The sequence below is a fragment of the Chelonoidis abingdonii genome, chromosome 2, assembly GCF_003597395.2.
Source record: "Chelonoidis abingdonii isolate Lonesome George chromosome 2, CheloAbing_2.0, whole genome shotgun sequence".
Lineage (NCBI taxonomy): Eukaryota > Metazoa > Chordata > Testudines > Testudinidae > Chelonoidis > Chelonoidis abingdonii.
This window is the reverse complement of record NC_133770.1, coordinates 251821002-251845845: the sequence shown is the minus strand read 5'-3', so window position 1 is coordinate 251845845 and position 24844 is coordinate 251821002. Positions and strand designations below refer to the sequence as shown.

General features: G+C 41.7%; 1 protein-coding gene across 3 annotated transcripts in view; it reads right to left on the bottom strand.

Moving 5' to 3' along the window:
- Positions 1-459: 459 nt before the first annotated feature.
- The window catches only part of RALYL (RALY RNA binding protein like), a 620330-nt gene continuing 595945 nt past the window's right edge, over positions 460-24844 (bottom strand). For all 3 annotated transcript variants that reach the window (XM_032768366.2, XM_032768367.2, XM_032768368.1), the window contains one exon: positions 460-1208. In XM_032768366.2, the coding sequence (XP_032624257.1) occupies positions 1191-1208 (18 nt within the window). In that variant the 3' untranslated portion in view covers positions 460-1190. The remainder of the gene's footprint in view (positions 1209-24844) is intronic.

Sequence of the window (24844 nt, the reverse complement as noted above, 5' to 3'; positions counted from 1 at the left end):
GTATACAAATTCCCGCCCCTGACTTTAAACAATCCAGTTCTCTGATTGGTCCTCTGGTCAGGTGTTCGGTTACCCTTTTCAGGTAAAAGAAACTTAACCCTTACCTACCTATCCATTTATGACAACTTTCTTTTGAGAAGAAGCAGTCACACCAGTGGCTAATATATCTTGAGTGTATTAAAACACATTTGAGTACCACATAAGAGAACTACTGAATCCATTTTGTTTGAAAAGAAACATGATTTATTAAGAAATTATATACTGAAGTCCCCTACAGCCTCTGTGAGAATGGATTATTCTATCTTTAAGCATGTGGAGAATGCTTGAGGGATTGAGGAATGGAACTATCCTATTGACTGAAAGTGAAACAGAACAATTGATAATCTAATGTAAGGTTTCAAATATTGGCAATATATAAAACTTTCACCTGTCTGGAATACAGTTTGGATAGGATATTCACTGGCATCACAGAGAGTGCTTGTTTGAAAAAAGGGATTAACAAGTGGGTTTAATTTACAGTTTATCAATTGATCTGATATTTGACATATTTGCACTTTTTAGCAATTACAGTGAAATAGCGCATGAACACAGCAGAACAATTACTTTGCCTTTCAATATTCTCCCTACTAGTAAACATAATTTATCTTGAACTATGAATATAATGAATAGTAATGAAAAATACCATACAACATGATTGAGCATGTCTTTGATTATAACATGACTGTGTCTGAATTAAGCTATAAACATAGAAATGCAATATCAACTGACTTTAAATATGATAAACAGTAAAACATGCTAATCATAAAAATAGCTTTTACAAATATACATTTGTTTACAGTGTCTCTCACGCCTGTTAAATATGTCCTTCATATTATTATCATACAGTACCTTGGCCTTTAAGACATCAAAATTAAAAACAAATAATACCAATAAGTAGCCAGAGAAAAACACATTTACAATCTAAACCATAAAAACCTGACAGTTGTACAGCTTAGAACATATAAGAAATGAAATTTCTAAGGTTTGAACTATAATGTCCATTTTAATAAATAAAGTGAGTTTTCATACAAATTGAATCAAAGGTGTTGCTAGCCAGTAAGAAACCCCAGTTCACATTTCTGTGGGGGAGTGGAAAGGGGAAGTCACAGTTTCTCTTCTCAGCCTCCAAGGGGCTCACACATGACACCTCATCACTTGATCTGTAGAAACTGAAAAATGAAACGTTTGCTTTAGTATGAAAACATGGGCTTTGTTTCAGTGGCACACGGAAAAGATGTCAGGATAAACTGTAGGGGAAAGGAAACAGGACAGCTTTATTTGCATTACATGGTCAAATCACTCAGTGTAAACATCTGATGTTGACACTTAATTGATTAAGTTTTTAGGCTAAAAGGAATGTCACGTAACTGCTACAATGGAAAGCCTGTACCACAAATACCCCTAAATTAGAATGCACTACCCAGAATTAACTACATTGATTCAAATCACAACCCAACTCCTTGGTGAAGTATACCTCTCATCAGGAGTTTATATTTGTAATAATATAAGGGAAAAGAAGAATGTATCCCAGCTACTTTGCGAGATAATGTAGAATGCATTGACCTGCATCATTACATTTATTCTAAATACACTGCATATGGCTCTCTGTGTTCTGGGTTTCATTTTCCAACTGTTTCCCATGCCATTTACGTTGATTATGTGCTTTAACACTGGTGGGGGGGGGGGTTCTTATTATCTGGTTCATGAGTCTGTTCCCAGTTGCTTTCTAATAGTTTTAATATTATTATTGTGTGCATGCATTAGGCCTGTCCTGTTTATTAAGGATTAGATCTTATTTGCTTTAATTAAATACCATCACTTTTTGGCTTCTATTGTGGCTTTTTCAGCATCACTGTTTTAGAGTGGGAATGTAGTGGAACTTCTGAAGGACATTATGCCTGCAAATACTTGCTACTGCAGAGACTAGGGTCCTGGTATAAATACCCACTGAAGGTCATGGGAAGCTTTTCATTGACTTCAAATGGGCATTGGATCAGGGCCTATGGGAGCACTGAGCCATTAAACAGCTGCAACACCCATTAAAAGAGCACCCAAGTGCTCCCATCTACAAGGGTTGGAAGACAGAAGTCCACTCAACTGTGCAGAAAATTATGAAAAAAAACAAGAATTTTTCATTTTTGTTGAAATTTTAAGCAGAAATTTTTGTGTATTCATTGAAAAAAACAAAAGCTGAAAACAATTTTAAAAAAGTTTTTGACAAATAAAACTGAAACGTTTTGACCAAAATCTGAAAAATTTCAGACACAAACGGAATATTTTTCAGCCAACTCTGGTTTACAGCAGAAAAGTTGCAGGTTTTGGGGTTTTCTATTGAAAAATTAAAAAATTGAAAGAAAAGAAGGTGATTCCTGCAAACATTTAATGTTGCATTGAAAAAACACAATTTTCTGTTGAAAAGATCAGATGCAATTTTTTTGACCAGTCCCACTCCCAACAGCACTTGCCCAAGTCTTCTTAGAGCTGTGGAGGCTCCGGAGACTATACATTTTCACTCCCTCCTTTCTCTCAGGGAGCACCAGCATTCTGGCTGTACCCAGCACAGGTAGCCAGGGCTGTGGTGGAGGGTCCCCATGCCCTCCCATCCTTGTACAAAAGCACCTACCATCTGCTGCTCCGTTTTAGGTTAAAATGATATTTAAAAATATTATTCTCCACACACATAGAGAAGTTTTTCATATCTCCCTATTTTTAGCACTGTATCCCTAGACAGACTTAACTACATGAAAAGGATTTTCAATCCTCCCCTTAAGTCAGAGAGAGGACTAATGATTGTTAAGTAGGTATTCATCTTGTGAGAGGAAAAAAGCCTGCGGTTCCACTGTGCACCCCATTAGCTCCAGAGACAGTTCAGCCTTTTCTTTAGCTTTGCATCGCTGCTACACCGTATATGCAAAAGACAATAATTATCCAAGGAAGAAGAAAGACAGATTTTCAAATTATTTATTGAAGCTTTTTCCTTGCCATAAACCTTCCAGGCATTTACCTGTCGCTAGTAATAAAAAGCTTCATTGGGTTACTATTATGAAGCAGTGCTGCTAACCATCTGGATCCAAATTGTGAATGTTGCTTTGCTGTCAGTTAGAAACAATGGTAAAAATTCACCAGTCCCACAAGCTAAAAAATCTTGTGTTTTCTTTCAGTACATGGGCTTGTCATTTGTCTCTTGTTTTAAAAGGCTGGGAAGAAAGGTTAAAATGTTAGATATTCAAGCTTCTATTTTCTCCAGAATGACAGTCATCGAGGGCTATGATTAATCTAGTATAATATAATACTAATTTTATTCTACTTCTTTCTGCTGAATAGTGTGCAATTTATCTACTGGCTTTATGGTAGCTCTGATGATATCAAAAACACTCATGATGATTAATGTTTTTTTTTAAATCTTTTCATTTCCTTCCAGTTATGCATAAAAAAAACACCCTGACACAATAGAGAGGAACATGAATTACATTTAAGCAAGCAATATGGCTTTCATTTGGTGTGGTTATATGGGAACATATCAACTCAAAAAGTAAGGTTCAAACATATTGCGTTAAAAATCAGATAACCCAACTGAACATATAGCACCTGCAGTCATAAATAATATCAGACAAACAGTAAATACTGTCCTAGTTGTGATAACATCCCTTGGGAAAATGAAAAGTTGTTATGGACTATTTATTCATTCATTTTCCACCTGAAATAATTTGCGTTTGCTATTCTTTTTCTATATTGTTGACTTTTTGAGCATTGGATACTGGAGGAACTCTGGTCAGTCATGTACTGTATCTTAGTTTTCCAGAACTATTGTTGCTCCTTCAGTTCCAATTTGAGCCCTCTGGCTTTTGCACATGACCTATCCCAAACCATATCCAATTAATTTAAACTTTACATTGCTATGATATTTGTTACTTCAGAGAATTCTTTCCTGGGTGCTGGCTGGTGAGTCTTGCCCACATGCTTCGGGTTTAACTGATCACCATATTTGGGGTCGGGAAGGAATTTTCCTCCAAGGAAGATTGGCAGAGGCCCTGGAGGTTTTTCACCTTTCTTTGCAGCGTGGGGCATCGGTCACTTGCTGGAGGATTCTCTGCATCTTGAGGTCTTTAAACCACGATTTGAGGACTTCAATAACTCAGACATAGGTAAGGGGGTTGTTACAGGAGTGGGTGGGTGAGATTCCGTGGCCTGCATTGTGCAGGAGGTCAGACTAGATGATCATAATGGTCCCTTCTGACCTTAAGTCTATGACTCTATGTACAGATTCACAAGACCTAAATTAAATGTTAAAGCAAAAATGCATGTCAGAGCTGATTTGCATGGCAGGATATACTGGCTCCAAAGTTTCCCAAACTATAATCAGCTAAAAACTATGGGATCAATCATAGGGAGTTGAGACTCCATGAGCTTTACTCTGATTGTTCCATGGAGATAGCATTTCGTGAGTTAGCCCCTGACCTTCCAGAAAAGATACAGATTCCAGTCCCTAAATCCATGAATCTCTGTGAATCTGTCAGAAGCAAGATACACTTGTGTGGAACTCTGCCTTCACACTGTCCTCCTTCTGCTTCTGGTTCTCTGCTACCCTTGAACATTAAGAGCTATGCTACAAAATTGTCTTTCAAGGGGCTTTTTTTGGAAGCAGTCAGCAATAAAATATGATTTATAGCAGCATTGATTGCAGAGCCTGTGTAAGAGCTGCACTGAATCAGCGAATCTGTTGGGTGTAGTGGCCACCCCCCCATCCCCGTTTGGGGCTATACTGGTCATCTCTTTGTTTCTGTAGCAGAGCAGGTATTTGTGGTCATTTAGCACTGCTTTACCTCCTGCTCCTCCAGCTCCTTTTTGGTTTGACTTTCCGCTGATGGAGGTCTGGAATCTTGGTTTCTGCTGGCAGAACTGTGAACAAATCCTGCACTCTTTCTGCACTGCCCTACTGTGTTGTAACCCACAGACTTGGGGTGGGGTGGGAGAATACAGTGAAGGGAGAACAGTCAGCATGACCTCTCCAGTTCACTCTAAAAGTGTGGAGTTCCTCTCTGGTGTGGGTCCCATAGGTCTGAGGGAAAGGCATGCTGCAGAAGCTGCACTCCCTCTTCTGTGCCCATCCTTCAAGCCTTGACTTGTAAGTGCAAGCTTCTCTGTGAATTCATAATCACTGAACATATGCCTTTGTTTAGAGAGTGTTAAAAGTGTGACATGAGAAAAAGACTGCAAAGATATTCACAATTAAGCTAATATGGGACACGTCTTCCACCATCTAGTTAGGCCCAATGGGATCATTCAGAAAGTGAACAGAGGGTAGGGTTGCCAGGGGTCCAGTTTCTCGTCGAAAAGGGCACCTGACAGTGTCGGGTCAGAAACACTGACTAGATGACAAAAGTCTGGTTACCACTATAGGGGTGCTGAAACAGTGGGGACCAAGTAGGTGTCGCCCACTGCAGTGCAGCACTTGGTTGCTGAGGGAGCTAGGGGCAGAGTGCTGTGATCATCTCTCAGCCTGCTTTTGCAGGCAGCAGATGAGTCCTGAGGGATGGGAGGGGAGAAGAAGGGGCAGGCCAACTGAGTTCAGCTCCCTGCCTCTCTCTCACATTCCTGGGCCCCCTCGCTCCAGCCCACAGATCAACCTTCCCAGTCCCTGGGGCTTGCTCCAGTCTTCCCAGCAGCAGGTCCCAGGGTGTGAAGCCACGGTCCTTGCTGAGTGGCGGTGACTTGCCTGGTTGCTGCAGGGAATGTGGGGAGTCTTTGGGAGCCCTGCAGGGCTTCAGGGCTCTGGGCAGCTCAGGAAGGCAGCTAAGACCTGGCGGAGTGGTGGACAGTGCTGTTCATGTTGTGGAGCAGGCATGCAAGGCTGGGATTGCGTGTTTGTGTTGTGTAAGCAGGTGGTGCCATGTGTGTTGGATTGCACAGTGTGTTTTGGTTGTGCTTGGTGTGGTTCTGCTGGGTGTGTGCCATTGCGTTGTGTGTACATTTTGTGTCATGCTGTCTGGGTATTTTGTGTTGGGATTGTGTGTTTGTACTGTGTATATGTTTTGTGTTGTGTGCTTTGTTGTGCTGTGCGTGTATTTGGATTGGGTTTGTGAGGTTGCGCTGCATGTGGTTAGACTGGGCTAACCACATGTTTCCAGTCAGAAGCTTAAAATCTCTCTTTAGTGGCTCATCTAAATTGCCCCAGCTTCAGAGCCCAGGAATTAGCCTCTGAATAAGGCTCTGAAAGCCCAGCACCTAAACAGCAACTGGGGCAATACAACAAAAATCCAAACCCAAACTAAACTCCTGCCCAAGAGGAGAGAGGATGAGCATAGGAAATATCTTTCTGCCTTTAAGATATTTATTTATTTCTGGTGCATTTCAAATGCTGTCTAAAGTTTATTTACTTTTTTAAAAAAGGTACTTTGTGCAAGAAGTAAACAAGCAGGAGGAGAAATGAGAATATAACAATTGTTACCCTATAATACTGCTGCAAACAGAATGGATAAATATGTTGATTATTGTTGACAATTTTAAAGTTTAATCTGTTTAAAATTAATATGTAAAGACATATGGCACTGTTTTTTGTTTGGCTGGGATGTTTCCCAGGTTTTCTGAAGCCTGATTTTTTTTATAGACAAGGTGGATAATATGAGGCTTTTTTTTATTATTTTTGTATCCACATGCAAGTTATAATATACAAACTTTCAGGCCAGGAAAATTGCTTCTTAAGGTAATGCTGTGAATTCACATGAGAAAGCCTGGCTTATTATAACCATGATTTATTAGTGAAATTCCTACAAGGAAGGAGGAGTGGGAAAGGCACACTAAGGTATCAAAGTTGTGACTGGAGGTAAATAGCTTGTAATAATATATTTTAGAAAATGCGACTAATGAGATCACAGAATAAATATATAGAGGAAGGGACAAATGCATTCCCTTGGCTGTGAAGTTACTGAATAGTCAGGGCTAGAGAATGCATAGACTGGGGGTGGGTGGACATTGCCTTAGATTTCTCGTCTAACAATAAATCATTATGGAGCCCAGTCTGCAAACACATCTATGCATGTGAATAACTTTGGAGCCATTACAGTCTATTAATAAATAATCCTATTGACTTTAAATTGACTTCAATGAGATCGCTGACATCAAGAAGTAGTCTGATGAATTTGTTGGCAACCTTTCATCTATAAGAGAAGGTGGTGGTTGCAGCCTACGATGTAAATGGTTTGTCTGATGTGACTGAATAGTCCAATCAGAGATTTGCATGATCTTTGATAGTTATTGCAAACGTACGTATCTTGGTTGGGAGCAGCTTGCTTCCTACAGACTCTTTTCTCTTAAAGCTGTAGGTGCCAGCTCCAGTCATGGACTTTGATATCTTGATGGAGACAATGGCGCTACTTGTTACAATCACTTGCCAAGTTTTTCCATTGGTCAGGATCAATTTCAAATTCCTTCATATCTTGCTTGCATGTGTCTTTATAGTGAAGCTTGGGACATCCTTTTGTTCTTGTTCCCTCTGATAGCTCCCCAGGTAGCATGTCCTTGGGTATGTGTCTGTCTTCCAATCTATTCAGATGGCCCAGACAGTGCAGTCATCCTTGCTTGAGCAGAGCCGTGACACTTGGTAAATTTGCCCTTTGAAGAACCTCTACGTTGGTGACTTTATCTTGTCATTTAGTGCTGAGTATGCGGTGTAACCAATGTAGGTGGAAACTGTTCAACCTTTTCTTCTGAGGAGCATAAGTTGTCCATGTTTCCCCACCACACATGAGACTGCTGAGGATGCAAGCTTGGTACACTATCATTATGGTCTTGATGATAAGCTTTGAGTTGTTCCATGCTCTTTTAGTTAGTCTGCTAAAGGTGGTGGCAGCTTTTCCAATGCAAACATTTAGTTCTTCATCCAGTAAGAGGTTGGTGGTCACTGTAGAACCAAAATAGCTGAGCTTTTGGACTTCTAGCTGGTTTGCATTTAAGGTGACTGAAGGATCTTATGGAACCCCCTGTCCTAATACAACCGTTTTCTTGTTGCTGATGGTGAGAGCAAACGCCTGGCAAGCACTTGAAAGGCAGACCATGAGTTCTTGTAAATCTTCATTGTGGGCTATGAGAGCAGCATCATCAGCAAATAGAAGTTCCCTGATTTGCACCTTTTTGACTTTGATCTTTGATCCCATCTGATCTTATATGGAGATACTCTTCCATGTCCTTAAAGGCACAGTTCAAGAGTACAGAGAAAAAGATTCCAAAGAGTGTAGGGGCAAGAACACATGATATAGGGTTTTCAGGATCAGGTCCTTAAACATGTTTCTCTCAGTTTTAACTTTTTCTTTTCAAAATATTAGAAGCAATTACAGCTTGTTTAGTAACAATAAAATGCCAGTTTTGGTTTTAAAGGGGAGAGAGCAGTGAGCCATGGCGGGGGGGGGAACGGGAGAGGAGTGAGCAGAGGGTGGGGTCTTGGGGAAAGGGTGGGGCACGGGGCAGGGCCTCAGGGGAGGGGACATAGCAGTGGTGTCCGGTTTTTAGAAATTGGAAAATTCACAACCCTAGTAAAGGGATATCTTGTAGTGTGCAGATGTTGGGAAATTTATTGTATGTTCTCCCCTAAATCACTGCCTGGGATGAATGTTTCTAACAAGCATGAGCACAAAGTTCACCTGCTGAAATACTACAGCAATTTTTTTTGCATTATCATGGTGATATATGTTTAGAAATAAGTAGCATAGGCAGATAAATGGATATACATGTGAGGTATTCAATAGTTTAAGACAAAAATGAGGTGCAAATCCTCAGATGTCAGGGTCTTCCAAGTATCCTTGCTTAATTCCTAATCTTACTCTTTCCCTATCACGGATAGGGTCCACGTTCTGGGTCCACATCCTCAGACTCCATTGTTCTGCCCTCCAGCAAAACATAGCTTATTTCTTTTTTTCCTTCTTAAATAAATGTTACCAATTATGAAATGTGTTGTATTAATAGCCCTGGAATCTGAAGACCTAGCCTATCTACAGATCACATACATCATCAGTTTAACCCTAATCTAATCATGAATAGTCCAGAAACTCCACTCCTCCAGCCCCTAAAGCAGAAAAAAAAAAAACAGGGCACAACCATTCTACAATGAATTGAGCTGCTACTCTATTTATTTGTAGGGTCTCACACTCTGGTGCAAGACTGTAGGTAGACAAAATGGACAATCCTTCTCTCACCACCAGCACGTTTGCCTCACAAACACTTTGTAGGTAGAACCCATGTGCCTTTTTTGGTAAAGTTACATTTAAAAATGGGAAAATGCCAGTTCCTAATAGAACAAACATCTCAAACATATCTCATTCTATTAATAATTTTCAATCTATAATTTTCTTCAAAGTTAAAGTGAATTTGAAATTAGGCAAAACACATTTGGGCATTACTAATTATCACTGTTTATGATTAAGGCTACTTTTTAGTCACAGGTATTTTTAGTAAAAGTCATGGACGGATCACAGGAAGTAAACAAAAAATTCACTGCCCATGACCTGTCCATGACTTTTACTATATACTCCTGACTAAAACTTGGGGGGCGGGGAGAGGAGCAGGGCCGGCGCTTCCATTCAGACGGTCTAGGCAATCGTGTAGGGCACCAGGATTATTGGGGGGCAGCATTTTGCCGGGGGGGGGGGCGGCAGGCGGCTCTGGTTGACCTGCTGCAGGCATTTCTGCGGATGGTCTGCTGCTCCCGTGACTCCGGTGGACCTCCCGCAGGCATGACTGTGGCAGCTCCACTGGAGCCGCGGACCAGGGGACCCTCCGCAGGCATGACTGCAGCAGGTCAACTGGAGCCGAGGGACGAGAGCGCAGGGCGGCGAAATGGCTGTGCGCCTAGGGCGCTAAAAATACTAGTGCTGGTCCTGGAGAGGAACTGCCCAGGGGTGCCGCAGATGCTGGTGGGGGGGTGTCCCGGGTGTTGGGAAGGAGAGGTGGGTGGCGGCGCATGCCTGGGACCCCCACTAGTGGTGAGGTGGAGGGTTGGTGAGGCTCGCACTCTTCCTACCTGCCTCTGTGCCTCCCCCCTCCAAAGCAGCAGCAGCAGCAGCAGCAGAGTTTGGGTGTGGGAGGGAGCAGGGGCACAAGAGGGGGTGAGGCAGGTTCTGGATGGCACTTACCTGGGAACCGCGGTCAATGGGAGCTGTGGGGGCAATGCCTACAGGCACATTGGCTGCTGCAGAAGTCACGGAGGTCACGGAAATTCAGAGCATCCATGACTTCTGTGACTTCCGAGACAAACTCGCAGCCTTATGATTTATACAGAGTCACAGAATCTTGCTTTGCCGGATGCATCAAAAGGCATCTCATGATTACAATGATTACCAGTGGGCTAAACAGCATCTTGCCCAGGTATTTAAAGAATACAAAGTCACAAATGAAGTTATCAAGTTTTACTGGTGATTTAATGGGGGTTTTCTATGAATATCATGAACTTTAAAAGCCCAGCTCAGTTGCTGTGAGTAAGAGAATGTGAAAAGATTCGATTACAGGCTCAGTATTGTCATTTGTAACACAGTATGTAGAAAGTGACAGAAGTTTTTAACACAAAATCTTTTATAGCAAGGTTGTGAGAGAATATTGACTGCATATACTGAATAGGAAGGATTATGCAGTTTATTAAATATTGATAAAGGAAAATTAAATGAAGAATATGTATTTTCTTTATATTTAGCCTCATATGATGAAACCCAATGAACACAGTGTACACTCTGTCAATCATACAGTACCCAGTGCTGAAAACACATACAGAGCCCCCTTTCTCTGTTCAGAGAACACAAGCATCATTGCTCCTAAGTGTCAGTACACATAAAACGAGTGTTTTACTCCCTGAGGAAAGCAAATATTTGTCTTTTCAAATCTACTTTTTATATTGAAATGATGTGTTCATTTTACTTGCACGTGGTTGTTCTATTACCAGTCACGAGTAAAAATGAGATAGTGTGAGACCCATCACCATCTTTTTCATGAGAACGGCCATACTGGGTCAGACCATTAGTCCATCTATCCCAGTATCCCGTCTGCTGACTGTGACCAGTGCCAGATGCTTCAGAGGGTATGAACAGAACAGGCCCATTATCGAGTGATTCATTATCTTTCATCCAGTCCCAGCATCTGGCAGTCAGAGGCTTAGAGACACTCAGAGCATGGGGTTGCATTCCTAAACATCTTGGACAAAAGCTGGTGATGGACTTGTCCTCCATGCACTTATGTAATTCTTTTTTGAAACCTGTTATACTTTTGGCCTTCACAACATTCCCTGGCAATGAGTTCCAAAGGTTGACTGTGCATTGGGTGAAGTAGCAGTACTTCTTTTGGTTTGTTTAAAACCTGCTGCTATTCAATTTCATCAGGTGACCCATGGGCCTTGTCTTATTTGAAGGGGTCAATAACACTTCCTAATTCACTCTCACTACACCATTCCTCTAGCTTATTACCTCTTAGTCATCTCTTTTCCAAGCTGAACAGTCCCAGTCTTTTTAATCTCTCCTCATGTGGAAGCTGTTCCATATCCTAATCATTTTTATTGCCCTTCTCTGTACTTTTTACCAATCTATCTTTTATGAGATGAGGCAACCAGAACTGCATGCAGTATTCAAGGTGGGGGCATACCACGGATTTATATAACAGCATTATGATATTTACTGTCTTCTTATCTAGCCCTTTCCTAATGGTTCTTAACGTATTAGCTTTTTTGACTGCTACTGCACACTGAACAGATGTTTTCAGACAACTATCCACAATGACTCCAAGACATCTTTCTTGCGCGGTAACAACTAATTTAGACCCCATCATTTCGTATGTATAGTTGGGATTATGTTTTCCATTGAGCATTGCTTTGCATTTATCAACACTGAATTTCATCTGCCATTTTGTTGTCCAGTCACTTAGTTTTGTGAGATCCCTTTGTAATTCTTTGCAGTCTGCTTTGGACTTAACTATCTTGAGTAATTTTTGTATCATCTGAAAGCTTGGCCACTGTTTACCCCTTTTTCCAGATCCCTTATGAATATGTTGAATAGCACTGGTCCCAGTTCTGCTCCTTTGGGGACACTGCTATTTACCACTCTCCAGTCTAAAAAGCTGACCATTTATTCCTACCATTTGTTTCCTGATTTTTAAGTAGATACTGATCCATGAGAGAACCTTCCCCTTTATCTCATGGTAGCTTACTTTGCTTAAGAGCCTTTGGTGAGGAACCTTGTCAAAGACTTTCTGAAAGTCCAAGCACATTATATCCACTGAATCACCCTTGTCCATGTTTGTTGATCCCCCTCAGAGAATTTAAATAGATTGGTGAGGTATGACTTCCCTTCACAAAAGCCATGTTGACTCTTCCTCACCAAATCATGTTCATCTCTGTATCTGATAATTCTGTTCTTTAGTATACTTTCAACCAATTTGCTTGGAATTGAAGTTAGGCTTACTGACCTGGAATTGTCAGGATAGTTCCTGGGGCCTTTTTTAAAAATGGCATTTTGTTAGCTATCCTCTTGGCATCTGGTTTAGCAATAGGGATATTATTTTCCATCCATTTGCACACAGAAATATTTTAGCAAATGGTATCTTAACATAGTTGCTGAAAAGAAACTTCCACACTATGAAAACTTCCACAGTTATAAAACCCTAAGCAGTAGTTTGGTGATCAAAACCTCAGGTTCGAAATAGCGTATCCAGTTCCCTGGGAAAACAGATTCACGGTCAGCTGAGTCTTCATCTTTCCCAGCTATCTACCATGCAATTTGCTGCCTGTGGCTCTTTTGCATAATACCTTAATAACTGAGGCCTGGTCTCTTTTGTACAGATCCTGTGGTTCTTTATATCGAGATAGGGGTTTGCCCCATTGTCTTTGGCCAATTTTTCTGGGATCTAGTAAATATCTTTGGCAATACACATGAGATTTAGGCAGGCATTTCATTTAGTTATGGTGTCTAAATAGTTTCTATAGTTATCTTTGAGTCATCTCTTTCTTTATGTCTGAATGCACTAATTATGGGCCAGATCCTTTGGCTAGTATAAATTGACATATCTCTATTGACTTCAGGGCAGCTACACTAGCTGAGGATCTGGCCACACTCTAGAAAACATGGGTTTGTGTTTTACTACTTGTGAATATAGCAATATAATGTACATAAATTACTACATTTTTCTATTCATTTTTTTTTTATTCAGAAGTTGTTGTTTTTTTTCTTGAGAAGGGTGAAGTCAAGAAGCAGGAGACATAAGAGTTCTTCTGGCACAGACCAAAATCAGTGCCGTATGGGCTCAATTCTGCAGTGTGCTAACTAAGTGCCCTCAACTCCCTCTGAAACAAATTGAAGTGAAGAATGCTCTGCACATGCCAGGATCCTGCTCTATGGATCTGCACATGCCAGGATCCAGCTCTATGGAGCAGTAACTGTGCAGATGCCCTGTGTTTCTTGAACCCCAAACATGAGCAAATATGCCGGAGGCTGAGAGGTGCTTCGACTTGCATTGAAGGCAATGGTAATCCCATTTCAGCACCTCTCAGGATCTGGCCCAGCCAGCTCACTTTTAAGCATGAGCTCTGATAATGGTAATGGTGCAGATGAGATGTTTTGGGGATTCAGAATGCTGTCAAAAAGTTGTCAAACAAAATTTTAGCTGTTATAACTCTGCTTGACATGTGGAGTGGGGATTCCCCAGTGTGAACTGGTAATCCAATTAGCATTAATACTAAAGGCAAGAATTCCTGCCCTACCAGTGCCAAGGGAGCAGGACTGAATGGAGGGCTTAAACTTTAAAGAATTGCAGAAAATCCTACTCTAAGGCCACTCAACATGACTAAGCTTTTAATTTTATTTTTTAATGTTTGACTAATATATGGTTTAGGAAAGTGAAAGACTGAGGGAACTCGTTTTAATTAAGGGAATGTAACGGGGTGAGCACCCGCTCCAGCCCTGAAGGGGTTAGAAAAGCACTGAAGAGGGGCTGAGGAAGGGAGAAAAACTCTGGCTGATTGGGGGAAGTGGGTGCAGCTGGGGACACACCCCAAACAGACTAACTGGGCCTTATAAGAAGGCCAGGGCAGCCAGAATCTCAGGACTCTCTCTCTGCTTGTAGAGAGAGAAGGGCCTGGCTGCTAGAGAGTTGAGTGGGGGTATGGGAGTGGAGCAGGGCTGGGGGAAGGCTAGAGGAGCTGGGGAGATTTGGCCTAGGAAAACCCCAGGCTGTGGGCCTAACTGAGGTCCTAAGACCAGTACTGGGGCTGCAGAGGGGTAGCCCAGCTATAGAGAGAGGCAGCAGGGTCCAACCCAACCTTGCCTGTGATGAGTGGTGTATACTGCAGTCTGCCCCAGGGAATGAGGCTAGATGGTGACTGGCAGTAGCCTTACACTGAAGTGAGGTGGGGTTAGTGGGTGGGGATTCCCCTGGGTGGGGATTCCCCTGGGTGGGGAGACCCAGAACCTGAGAGTATGGGGGTATTGCTAAGGGGGAAGAGGCCCAGAGAAAGGGGCAACGGGGTCTTGAGAGGGACATGCGAGCCAGTGGTAAGGCAGATTACCAGCCTGCAAGGGGCACTCCAGGATGCTGGAAGAGGTAATTCCCATGGATGACCAGCAGGAGGTGCCACAGGGGTGAGTCCACTCTCTTACAAGGACCATCTGTTAAACTTGCCTAGTTTTGTTCAAAATTGAGGAAGGAAAGGAAATGTAGCCAATAGTAGACATTGTAGGTAATGTAAAGAGCAAGGCAAAACCAAATGGTAGGAGAAGAAAATGGGTGTTATTGGGAACAAGTAGTTGAAAGAGTATGGAATGATGTTACAGAGTCCACGATCGGCCCAGGGGAAAGGAGAAGGAATGAATGGGGAGGAAGAGGGATGGGACAGTAACAGTAATGAGTAATAGGAAGGTATTGCAAGTGGTAGTGATATGGTCCTGAATGAGGGCAAACGAAAAAAAAAGAAGGACGTGGATTGTTTTGACACTTGCCTTGGAAAAGGGTGGGTTTAAGAGTGTGATCCTTGTGGACAGAGAAGAAAATTAATGGCATGAAAGCACAATCAAGGCTTACCAGAACATTTGGAAATGAGACTAGAAGCAGGACATAATTGTAACAGTATCTTTTAAATAGCTTCTCTTAGGCTCTTTCCCCATTAATACCTATTTTACCTGTACATGACAGTGCATAATAGCATCTATCAATTTTATTCTATGAGACTTTCAAGAGACTTTTCTTTTAAAAATAAATGACAAACTGAAATGCTGGATTAAGGATTTATTGTGGTATGTAAATGTATAATCACTGGGTGCATTCACTTAACCCTGTTCTCACCTTCATCAGCTCCATCCTTCACAGTCTGTGTGCCTCCATTCCTCTCTCCTTATTGCAAATGCAGCCTTCTTCCTCTTCCACTCAGTTCTCACTTTTGTATCTTATTAATGATGATTTGATTAGCTGTGGCAGTGTGCTAGATATTTTTCAGAATTTAGAATAAAACTTGATCTTTGTAACAGTAGCTACTGGAGTCAGTGTATACTGACCTTTGCCATGTGACATGGGAGTTGACTTTATTATCCTGAACCAGATCAGTACACACCCAAACATACCTGTACTCTAAGAACCCAAACTTGCTCTCATTGAAGTTAATGGTAAAAAATCCCATTGAATTCAATGGGAGCAGGGTTGAGTTCTAAGAGAAATTTATACTGTCTTCAGTACTTGGAATAGTCATCCATTTATTGTCTGACAATACCTCTCTCCTTCAAACACACATCTTTCAGGAACTGACCCATCTTTCCCTCATAACTAATAATTTCTATAGAGAACTTTACTAGCCAGAACGAGGCATTCTATCTATGGAGGCAGAATGACCCTGCAGGGCACTAGGATTATACTTCCTTAGTGGGAGGAGGAGCAAAATTTGGATCTTATATTTTATGCTCTTTGGAGTAGGGAGTATATCTTACTCTGTGTTTAAAAAGTGTGGTGAAAATTTAATGCATGTAATCAATAATAACATACCTGAAGACTGCTGCTGTACATACAGAGTAGTCCAGGTTAAGATGGAATTTAATTGATGTCCAAAACCTTGTTATCTGGCAAGTTGAGCCAGTAATTTTGTTTCTAACAGGTTACTTGGTTTGTATTTAAAGGAATTAGATTGCTACCATTTTAATAATGATTTCCCTTTTCTGAGGTCCCTAAGTGGCTGCACACTCATACATTCAATCTGACTTTCATGTTATGGTGTTAGCCAGTCATAAAAACATTTAAATAACATTTATATTTTCTCAGAAAATAAGACCTTTTGGTAAAAATGGGTCAGTAACTGCAGTGTCTTTGGCTATAGAAAGGAATAAAATAATTTATAAATTATCACTTTATACAGAAAAAAGAACAGCTACCTTTTGACTTTTCAGCATTTGCCCCACTTTACTGCCACAAAGATGCTCTTTGACCTACAGACATGGTGAAGGAGAATGTTCCCTCTGCTGGTTTTATTATTCACCATTCTTGACTCTGAAGTATTCTGATAAAGACTGTGAAATGAATGTTTTCCAAGGGAACTAAAACTATTTACTTTCAGAGTTTGGCACACCAGGAAAAATGTATGCTATATGGTGACTGCTCAACTGCAGTTAAATCAAATAATTGCAGGATTGAGTTGATAGGTTTAATCCTTAGTTCAATGCACAGCTCAAGTGGCGTGGCTGTGTCCTTAGGAACTTCTCAGGCCTGATCTACACTACGCGTTTAAACCGATTTTAGCAGCATTAAACCGATTTAATGCTCCATCCGTCCACACAATGAGGCCCTTTATATCGATATAAAGGGCTCCATAAACCAGTTTCTGTACTCCTCCTCGACGACAGGAGTAGCGCTGAAATCGGTATTGCCATATCAGATTAGGGTTAGTGTGGCCGCAAACTGACGGTATTGACCTCTGTGACTGCTCTGGACAGCAATCCAAACTTGGATGCACTGGCCAGGTAAACAGGAAAAGCCCCGCGAACTTTTGAATTTCATTTCCTGATCAGCACGGGTGGCGATGCAGTCCCAAATCCAAAAAGAGCTCCAGCATGGACTGTACAGGAGATACTGGATCTGATCGGTGTATGGGGAGACAAATCTGTTCTATCACAGCTCCGTTACAGAAGACGAAATGAGAACACATTTGAAAAAATCTCCAGGCTATGATAGACAGAGGCCACAGCACAGTGCTGTGTGACAAGCGTAATAGAAAGCCAAAGAATCAAATGGACTCTCAGGGAGGGAGGGAGGGGGTACTGAGGACTTCAGCTATCCCACAGTCGCCGCAGTTTCCAAAAAGCGTTTGCATTCTTGGCTGAGCTCCCAATGCCTGTAGGGTCAAAAACATTGTCCGGGGTGTTTCAGGGTATATGTCGTCAATTTACCCCCCCTCCCTCCCCGTGAAAGAAAAGGGAAAAAAATCGTTTCTTGACTTTTTTATATGTCACTCTATGTCTACTGCATGCTTCTGGTAGACGTGGTGCTGCGGCAATGAACAGCAGCATCCTCTCCCCTCCCCTCCCCGGTGGCAGACGTATGATATGACTGCTATCCATTGTCATCATCAGCCCGTGAGTGCTCCTGGCTGGCCTCAGGTGAGGTCGGCCGGGGGTACCTGGGTAAAAATAGGAATGACTCCCGGTCATTCCCAGTAGATGGTACAGAACGGCTGGCAATTGTCCTCATCATAGCAACTGGGGGCTGAGTTTCATCAGCACCCCCCTTTCATGTCTAAAAAAGAGATTCTGTACTGCCTAGACTATCATAGCAGCGATGCTGGGCTCCTCTCCCCCCACCGTTTAATGTCCTGCCTGGACTATCATAGCAGCTGGAGGCTGCCTCCCCCTCATTTTATCTCACTAAAAGTCAGTGTTTCTTATTCCTGCATTCTTCTTTATTACTTCATCACACAAATGGGGGGACACTGCCACGGTAGCCCAGGAGGGTTGGGGGAGGAGGGAAGCAACGGGTGGGGTTGTTGCAGGGGCACCCCCTAGAATGGCATGCAGCTCATCATTTCTGCGGGATCTGACACGGAGCGGCTGTGCTCTCTGGTTCTCTGATACACTGGTTCTCTAGTACACTTGCCCCATATTCTAGGCAGGACTGACTCTATTTTTAGATAAAACATAAAGGAGGAATGACCCAGGGAGTCATTCCCATTTTTGTCTTTGCGCCCCCGGCCGACCTCAGCGAAGGCAGCCAGGAGCACCCATGACAGCAGCAGACGGTACAGAACGACTGATAACCGTCATCTCATTGCCAATTTACAATGGCAGCAGCAGACGGTACAGAACGGATGGTAACCATCTCTGCTATCCTGCAAAGGCAAATGAATGCTGCTGTGTAGCGCTGCAGTACCGCCTCTGTCAGCATGGGCAAGACTCACCAGCCAGCACCCAGGAAAGAATTCTCTATAGTAACTCAGATCCCACCCCATCTAACATCCCATCACAGACTACTGGGCATACTTATCTGCTGATAATCAAAGATCAATTGCCAAATTAATTGCCAAAATTAGGCTATCCCATCATACCATCCCCTCCATAAACTTATCAGGATTAGTCTTGAAGCCAGATATGTCTTTTGCCCCCACTACTCCCCTTGGAAGGCTGTTCCAGAACTTCATAGTTGGCCTATGTCATGAGACTATTATATGTCTGAATCAATCTGCCACAGTAACAATTATGGGTGTAAGAGTAAGATTTTTTAAAAATCATGTTTTTGGTAGTTTTAAAAATGGGCAATTAAAAATAAATATTTTCATCTCTTAAAGATTAGAAATCATTTGTTATTTTTTAAAAGCTTAAGGTAAAAATAAAGACCTATCAAAAAGCCAAAACAAAGTGTCTCAAGAAACTTACTCGGCAATTATGAATCTGCTGGTGACTATCTGGCAAACTAACAAACAGCATAAGATGATAACTGAGCTCTCCTTCTCAATCACAATCCACTGAAGAGCCAAAAAAGAGCTAGGCACAAGCTATTCAGACAACTCAGCACAGCAGTAGTCAGAAATGCTTTTACTTATCAAATAGATTATCAAACTATCATCCATGCTAATGTTTCAAAAAAGGCTCATCGCTAAAACACTGTCAGGCTACAGTTCCTGTTAACATTTGGTATACAAGAGTTTTCCCCAAAGCAGGCTTTATTTATTGACAGTATAGCTAGTAATTAAGAGTATTTATTTTGGATTGCCATAGCATGGTGTTGGGTTTGGGCAATTTATTCATACTTTTCAGAAATGGTATAAATACTAGTAGGTTGTACCAAGTTCTTTTATTACTCTTCTCTGGAAAAAAGTAATTCAACCTTAACTGTAAATGTCTTTTCTCAGAAATGGTGTGTGCGATTTAACCACCGCAGAACACACATGACTTCGGTGACTTCAAGGGGACTCGTATACTGGGCCCTATTCTCCACTGCAGGATATCTCCTGATTCTGTTACACATGGGTGGGCTCTTGACTGGAAGCCACTAGTGATAATTACAGCTGTTAGCCCTACTGGACGTTACAAGACGCATCCAGCAATTCATTCAGAGGAACATACTTCAAAAAGAGATTAGACGCTAAAGGGTCTAATTTTTTTCCTCATTGAATTTCTGGCATTAATTTTATAAACTTAGGGCCTGATGCTCCACTGGTGTAAATCAGCATAGCTCCAATGACTTCAACAGATTACACCACTTGATTGTTCAGAATCTGGCCCACACAGGGTTAAAACAGGAGTAACTTTAGTGTTGTCAAGAGAAGTATAAGTGAATGGAGAATCAGGTTCTGAGAATTCAGACTAGCTCATACCTAATGATCTCTTTGCAGACCATGCTATAATGTAAATGATCGTTGAAAATTCAGGAGGGCCAGGATTATTAGTATAGTATTTCTGAGAAAAAAAAATTAAAAGGCAAAGACAATTTTTTCCGTCTTGTTGAAGTATATGCCTGTTAGTTCCACTGGTGAAGACTTAACATTTTTTCCTCCAGCCCAGAAAAAATTAGTTTTATGACATCTTGGGGGTTCCTCCTGACACAGTTTGTAATTATCCAGAATATACTACTTGGTAAAGGTGTGTTTTTCATATGTGCATACTGGAAGCAAGTATACATGTGCACAGTTTTGCATGTGCACCAGTGAAGACTATGAACTGAAAATAATATGCATCACACATTGAATCAGCAGCACAGTTGGGAATAGAATCAAACAGAACCCTGACTAGAACTGAGTGAATAATTGATTTATGTTTGGTGGCTCAACTGAAAAATCCCCAGATATTTATTTCAGGCTGATCCAGAATAGAATTCTCCAGTTTTTCCTCACTGAAAGGAAAACAAAAACAACCCCAAATTGGTCTGGATTGAACTAAATGCATCATTCATCCAGGAATTATTTTTTTTTTGGTTTTGCTTCATTTTTGTGTTTACCATTAAAACAATAAATCTAGCTAAATTTCTAAGTAAATCCTTGTTTTTAAATAAGAAGTTGAACAGTTTTGTTTAGAAAATTTTGAAACACAATATTTTGACTTTTCAAAATAATTAAAAAAAAATTCCTGGTCAAAACTATTTGAGTTTGACCCAAATTTGTGGATAATTTTGGTCAATGCAAAATCATGTTTCAGCTAACATATTGTTCATCTGAAAAGTTTTGCCCACTTCTATTCCTGACTCCCAGCTCCCTGCTTGAATCAATCACTAGATCTGAACAATAGAATAGCCCACACTCATATACTCAACCTTTTAAGTCTCTAGAAGCCTGTAGTTTAGGGTGATCAGATAGCAAGTGTAAAAAAATCAGGACACTTCTTTTTCGAGGTGGGGGAAGGGAATAATTTCCTATACAAGACAAAGCCTCTAATATAGGGACCTTTGGTCACCCTAAGCCCAAGGCTCCCTAACACAGCTCAGCTGACTTAAGTCCCACTAACCCTGCGCTTAAACTGAGGTGCAGACTCACCCAAAGTGGCCATTGACTCTCCTGCCTGCTTTATAACCACTCCCACCCCTGCTGCAGGAGATAGTTGGCGGGAGGGGGAGGAAAAGGGAAACTGCATTACACAGAGGCACCACCTGCCCCTGCTCTCTGTCGCAGCCACCTTGGTGCCCTCCCTGCCTCTGGCCGCAGCAGGCTGCTAGCCCTGGCCAAACACCCTTGTTGGGTCACAGCTGCTGGCAGGCAGAGGCCTAGGCAGGGTGCATGGGGGCAGTGTGATGGGGGCCGAGGAGCTATTTATCTTGCCAGTGTGCGCAGTTCCTGACACTGAATGGAGCCCACACACTGCAGGGAGCTGTCTGTGTGGTGAGTGGGGAGCAGAGCTATGCGGTCTGTGGGGCGGGGCAGTGCCAGGACCCCCTCTAGCCGCCCGGAGACAAGCGGTGGTGGCTCCCCTAGTGACGCTGTGCCGCCACTCTGAAGTGGGCTTCTCCCCCAGCTCGCAGCCACGCTGGCTCACTGTGCTTCCTGGGATGGCGGGAGCCCACGATGGTGCTCTCTGGCACTTTGCACTGCGCACAGGGCCCTGACCCCAAGAGCCAGAAGGGTGGCAAGGTGGGGAGTTCCAGCGGTGCTTACCTGGGCCAGCTCCCAGGAAGCATCCAGCAGGCTCCTCAGAGTTTTGTTGTTGAATACTAAATAGCAGAGCAGGTAAAGAGGGGTAAATATGTGAAAGATGATGGGCAAGTTCTTCTGCTTGTTTAGTATTTTTTCAAATGTGCAATTTTAGGTATCCAGAAAAATAACTGAATTGATAAAGGGTTTAATAGATGTGAAGTGAGTGGTGGAAATTTTGTTGTACAAATTCCTAAAGCTATAGTGGATTTAGATGTTAAAAAAAAAATCATGTTACAATCAGTGAGTAACATGCTTAAAACCCTGCACTATGCTTAGGAAGTCTACCTCTGAGTAACTGTCAGAAAAATACAGAATGGCAAGGCCTTTCCAATGACTCATTTATACAACATGAACAATAAACGAGTCTACTGTGATACTGCGTATATTAAATATAAAAAAGGGCATGTCAGAAAATTTCTTGCGATTTCTGATTTCATGACATGCTTTTATTACTTTTTCCATTTTTTCAGTCACAGGTTATTAGATTCACTGCAGCTTTAGAAGGTACAACACATTAGTATCTGTCAGGTATGCTTCTGCTAATGACTTTTTTAGCTTGCCCAAATATAAATATCGTGCACTGATATTCATCAAGTGAACACAACCTTTTACCTATTCATTTGTCTTAGGAATGAAGAACTCCATGTTTTCAGTGCTATTGAGAAAAAGCTCACTGAAGTCCAAAGTGTTCAGTACACCAGGGAAATTGTTCAACTGTGTTTCTGTTGCCATTAAAACATTCAGACTGATCAAAACAAAATTTTGACCCAGCATCACTTCAGCAGATACAACAGTTGAATCTTCTTCTGTGGAAACTAGTACAATGGGAAAATGTGCAATGTATAAAACATATTGTAAGCTACTAATCTTGGAGAGCCAAATCCAGTTAACTGTATTGATTAGAGTGGAATCACTCTGGCTCATTTTGATGCAACTCAGAGCAGAATTTGACTCATAATCTTTAAAGCAAATCTAGTATCAGAAATCCAATTTAGATGACTGAAATGTGAAATACATTAGATAAAATTCATCATGCTTTGCTTGAGATATGTAAATACAGGACTTGGCTACAGCAGTACTTGCTTGTGTAAGATGCGTTTGGTTCAGTAGAATGATTCTTTTATTTCTTTTCAGTACAGTTTATTTTACTACCTAAATATAAGAACATAAAAACTTCCATACTGGGTCAGACCAAAGGTCCATCTAGCTCAGATCCTGTCTTCTGACAGTGGCCAATGCCAGGTGCCCAGAGGGAATGAAAAGGACAGGTAATCATCAAGTGAATCATCACCAGTTGCTCATTCCAGCTGATCCATCAGCTGATCCATCCCAGCTTCTGGCAAATGGAGGCTAGGGACACCATCTCTGCCCATCCTTGCTAATAGCCATTAATGGGCCTGTCCTCCATGAACTTATCTAGTTCGTTTCTTTTAACCTTGTTATAGTCTTGGCCTTCACAACATCATCTGGCAAAGAGTTCCACAGGTTGACTGTGTGTGTGGAAAAAATACTTCCTTTTGTTTGTTTTAAACTTGCTGCCTATTAATTTCATGTGGTGCCCCTAGTTCTTGTGTATGAGAAGGAGTAAATAACACTTCCTTACTTACTTTCTCCACACCAGTCATGATTTTATAGACCTCCATCATAGCCACCCTTAGTCATCTCTTTTCCAAGCTGAAAAGTCCCAGTCTTATTAATATCTCCTCATACAGCAGCCATTCCATACCCCTAATCATTTTCGTTGCCCTTTTCTGAACCTTTTCCAATTTCAATATATCTTTTCTTGAGATGAGGCAACCATATCTTCATGCATCATTCAAGATGTGGGTGTACCATGGATTTATATAGAGGCAATATATTTTGTCTCATTAATGATCTGGAGGATGGCATGGATAGACTCTCAGCAAGTTTGCAGATGACACTAAGCTGGGAGGAGTGGTAGATACACTGGAGGGTAGGGATAGGATACAGAGGGACCTAGACAAATTAGAGGATTGGGCCAAAAGAAACCTGATGAGATTCAGCAAGGACAAGTACAGAGTCCTGCACTTAGGACGGAAGAAATTCCATGCACTGCTACAGACTAGGGACCGAATGGCTAGGAAGCAGTTCTGCAGAAAAGGATCTAGGGGTTACAGTGGAAGAGAAGCTGAATATGAGTCAACAGTGTGTCCTTGTTGCCAAGAAGGCTAACAGCATTTTGGGCTGTATAGGTAGGGGCATGGCCAGCAGATTGAAGGATGTGATTGATCATTCCCCTCTATTCAACATTGGTGAAGCCTCATCTGGAGTATGGTGTCCAGTTTTGGACTCCACACTACAAGAAAGATGTGGAAAAATTGGAAGAGTCCAGCGGAGGGCAACAAAAATGATTAGGAGGCTGAGCACATGACTTATGAAGAGAGGCTGAGGTAACTGGGATTGTTTAGTCTGCAGAAGAGGAGAATGCGGAGGGATTTGATAGCTGCTTTCAACTACCTGAGTTCAAGAGGATGGATCTAGACTGTTCTCAGTGTGGCAGATGACAGAAAAGGAGTAATGGTCTCAAGTTTCAGTGGGGGAGGTTTAGGTTGGATATAGGAAAACTTTTTCACAGAGGGTAGTGGGAATGGGTTACCTAGGGAGGTGGTGGAATCTCCTTCCTTAGAGGTTTTTAAGGTCAGGCTTGACAAAGCCCTGGCTGGGATGATTTAATTGGGCATTGGTCCTGCTTTGAGCAGGGGGTTGGACTAGATAACCTTCTGAGGTCCCCTCCAACCCTGATATTCTATAATTATCTATCCCTTTCTTAATGATTCCCAACATTCTGTTCTGTTTTGACTTTCTGCACATTGAGTGGATGTTTTCAGAGAACTATCCACAATGACTCCAAGATTTCTTTCGTGAACGCTAACAGTTAATTTAGACATTTTATATGAATAGTTAGGATTATGTTTTTCAATGTGCATTACTTTGCATTTGTTGAATATTGCCATTCTTGTAAAAAATGCAAGTAAATTTAAATCTTCTTGTTCCATGCAGATTTGCTATTTTACCAAAAGTAATTTGTTGTTACTTACTAGTAGGGACAAAAAGTATCACAATGGGCCTGATCCAAAGTTAGTTGCAGTCATTCTATACGTTTTGGATCAGGCTCTGTAATGCTAGGAAATGTTTGCAATATGTACTTTTTGAAACGGAATTTGTATTTGT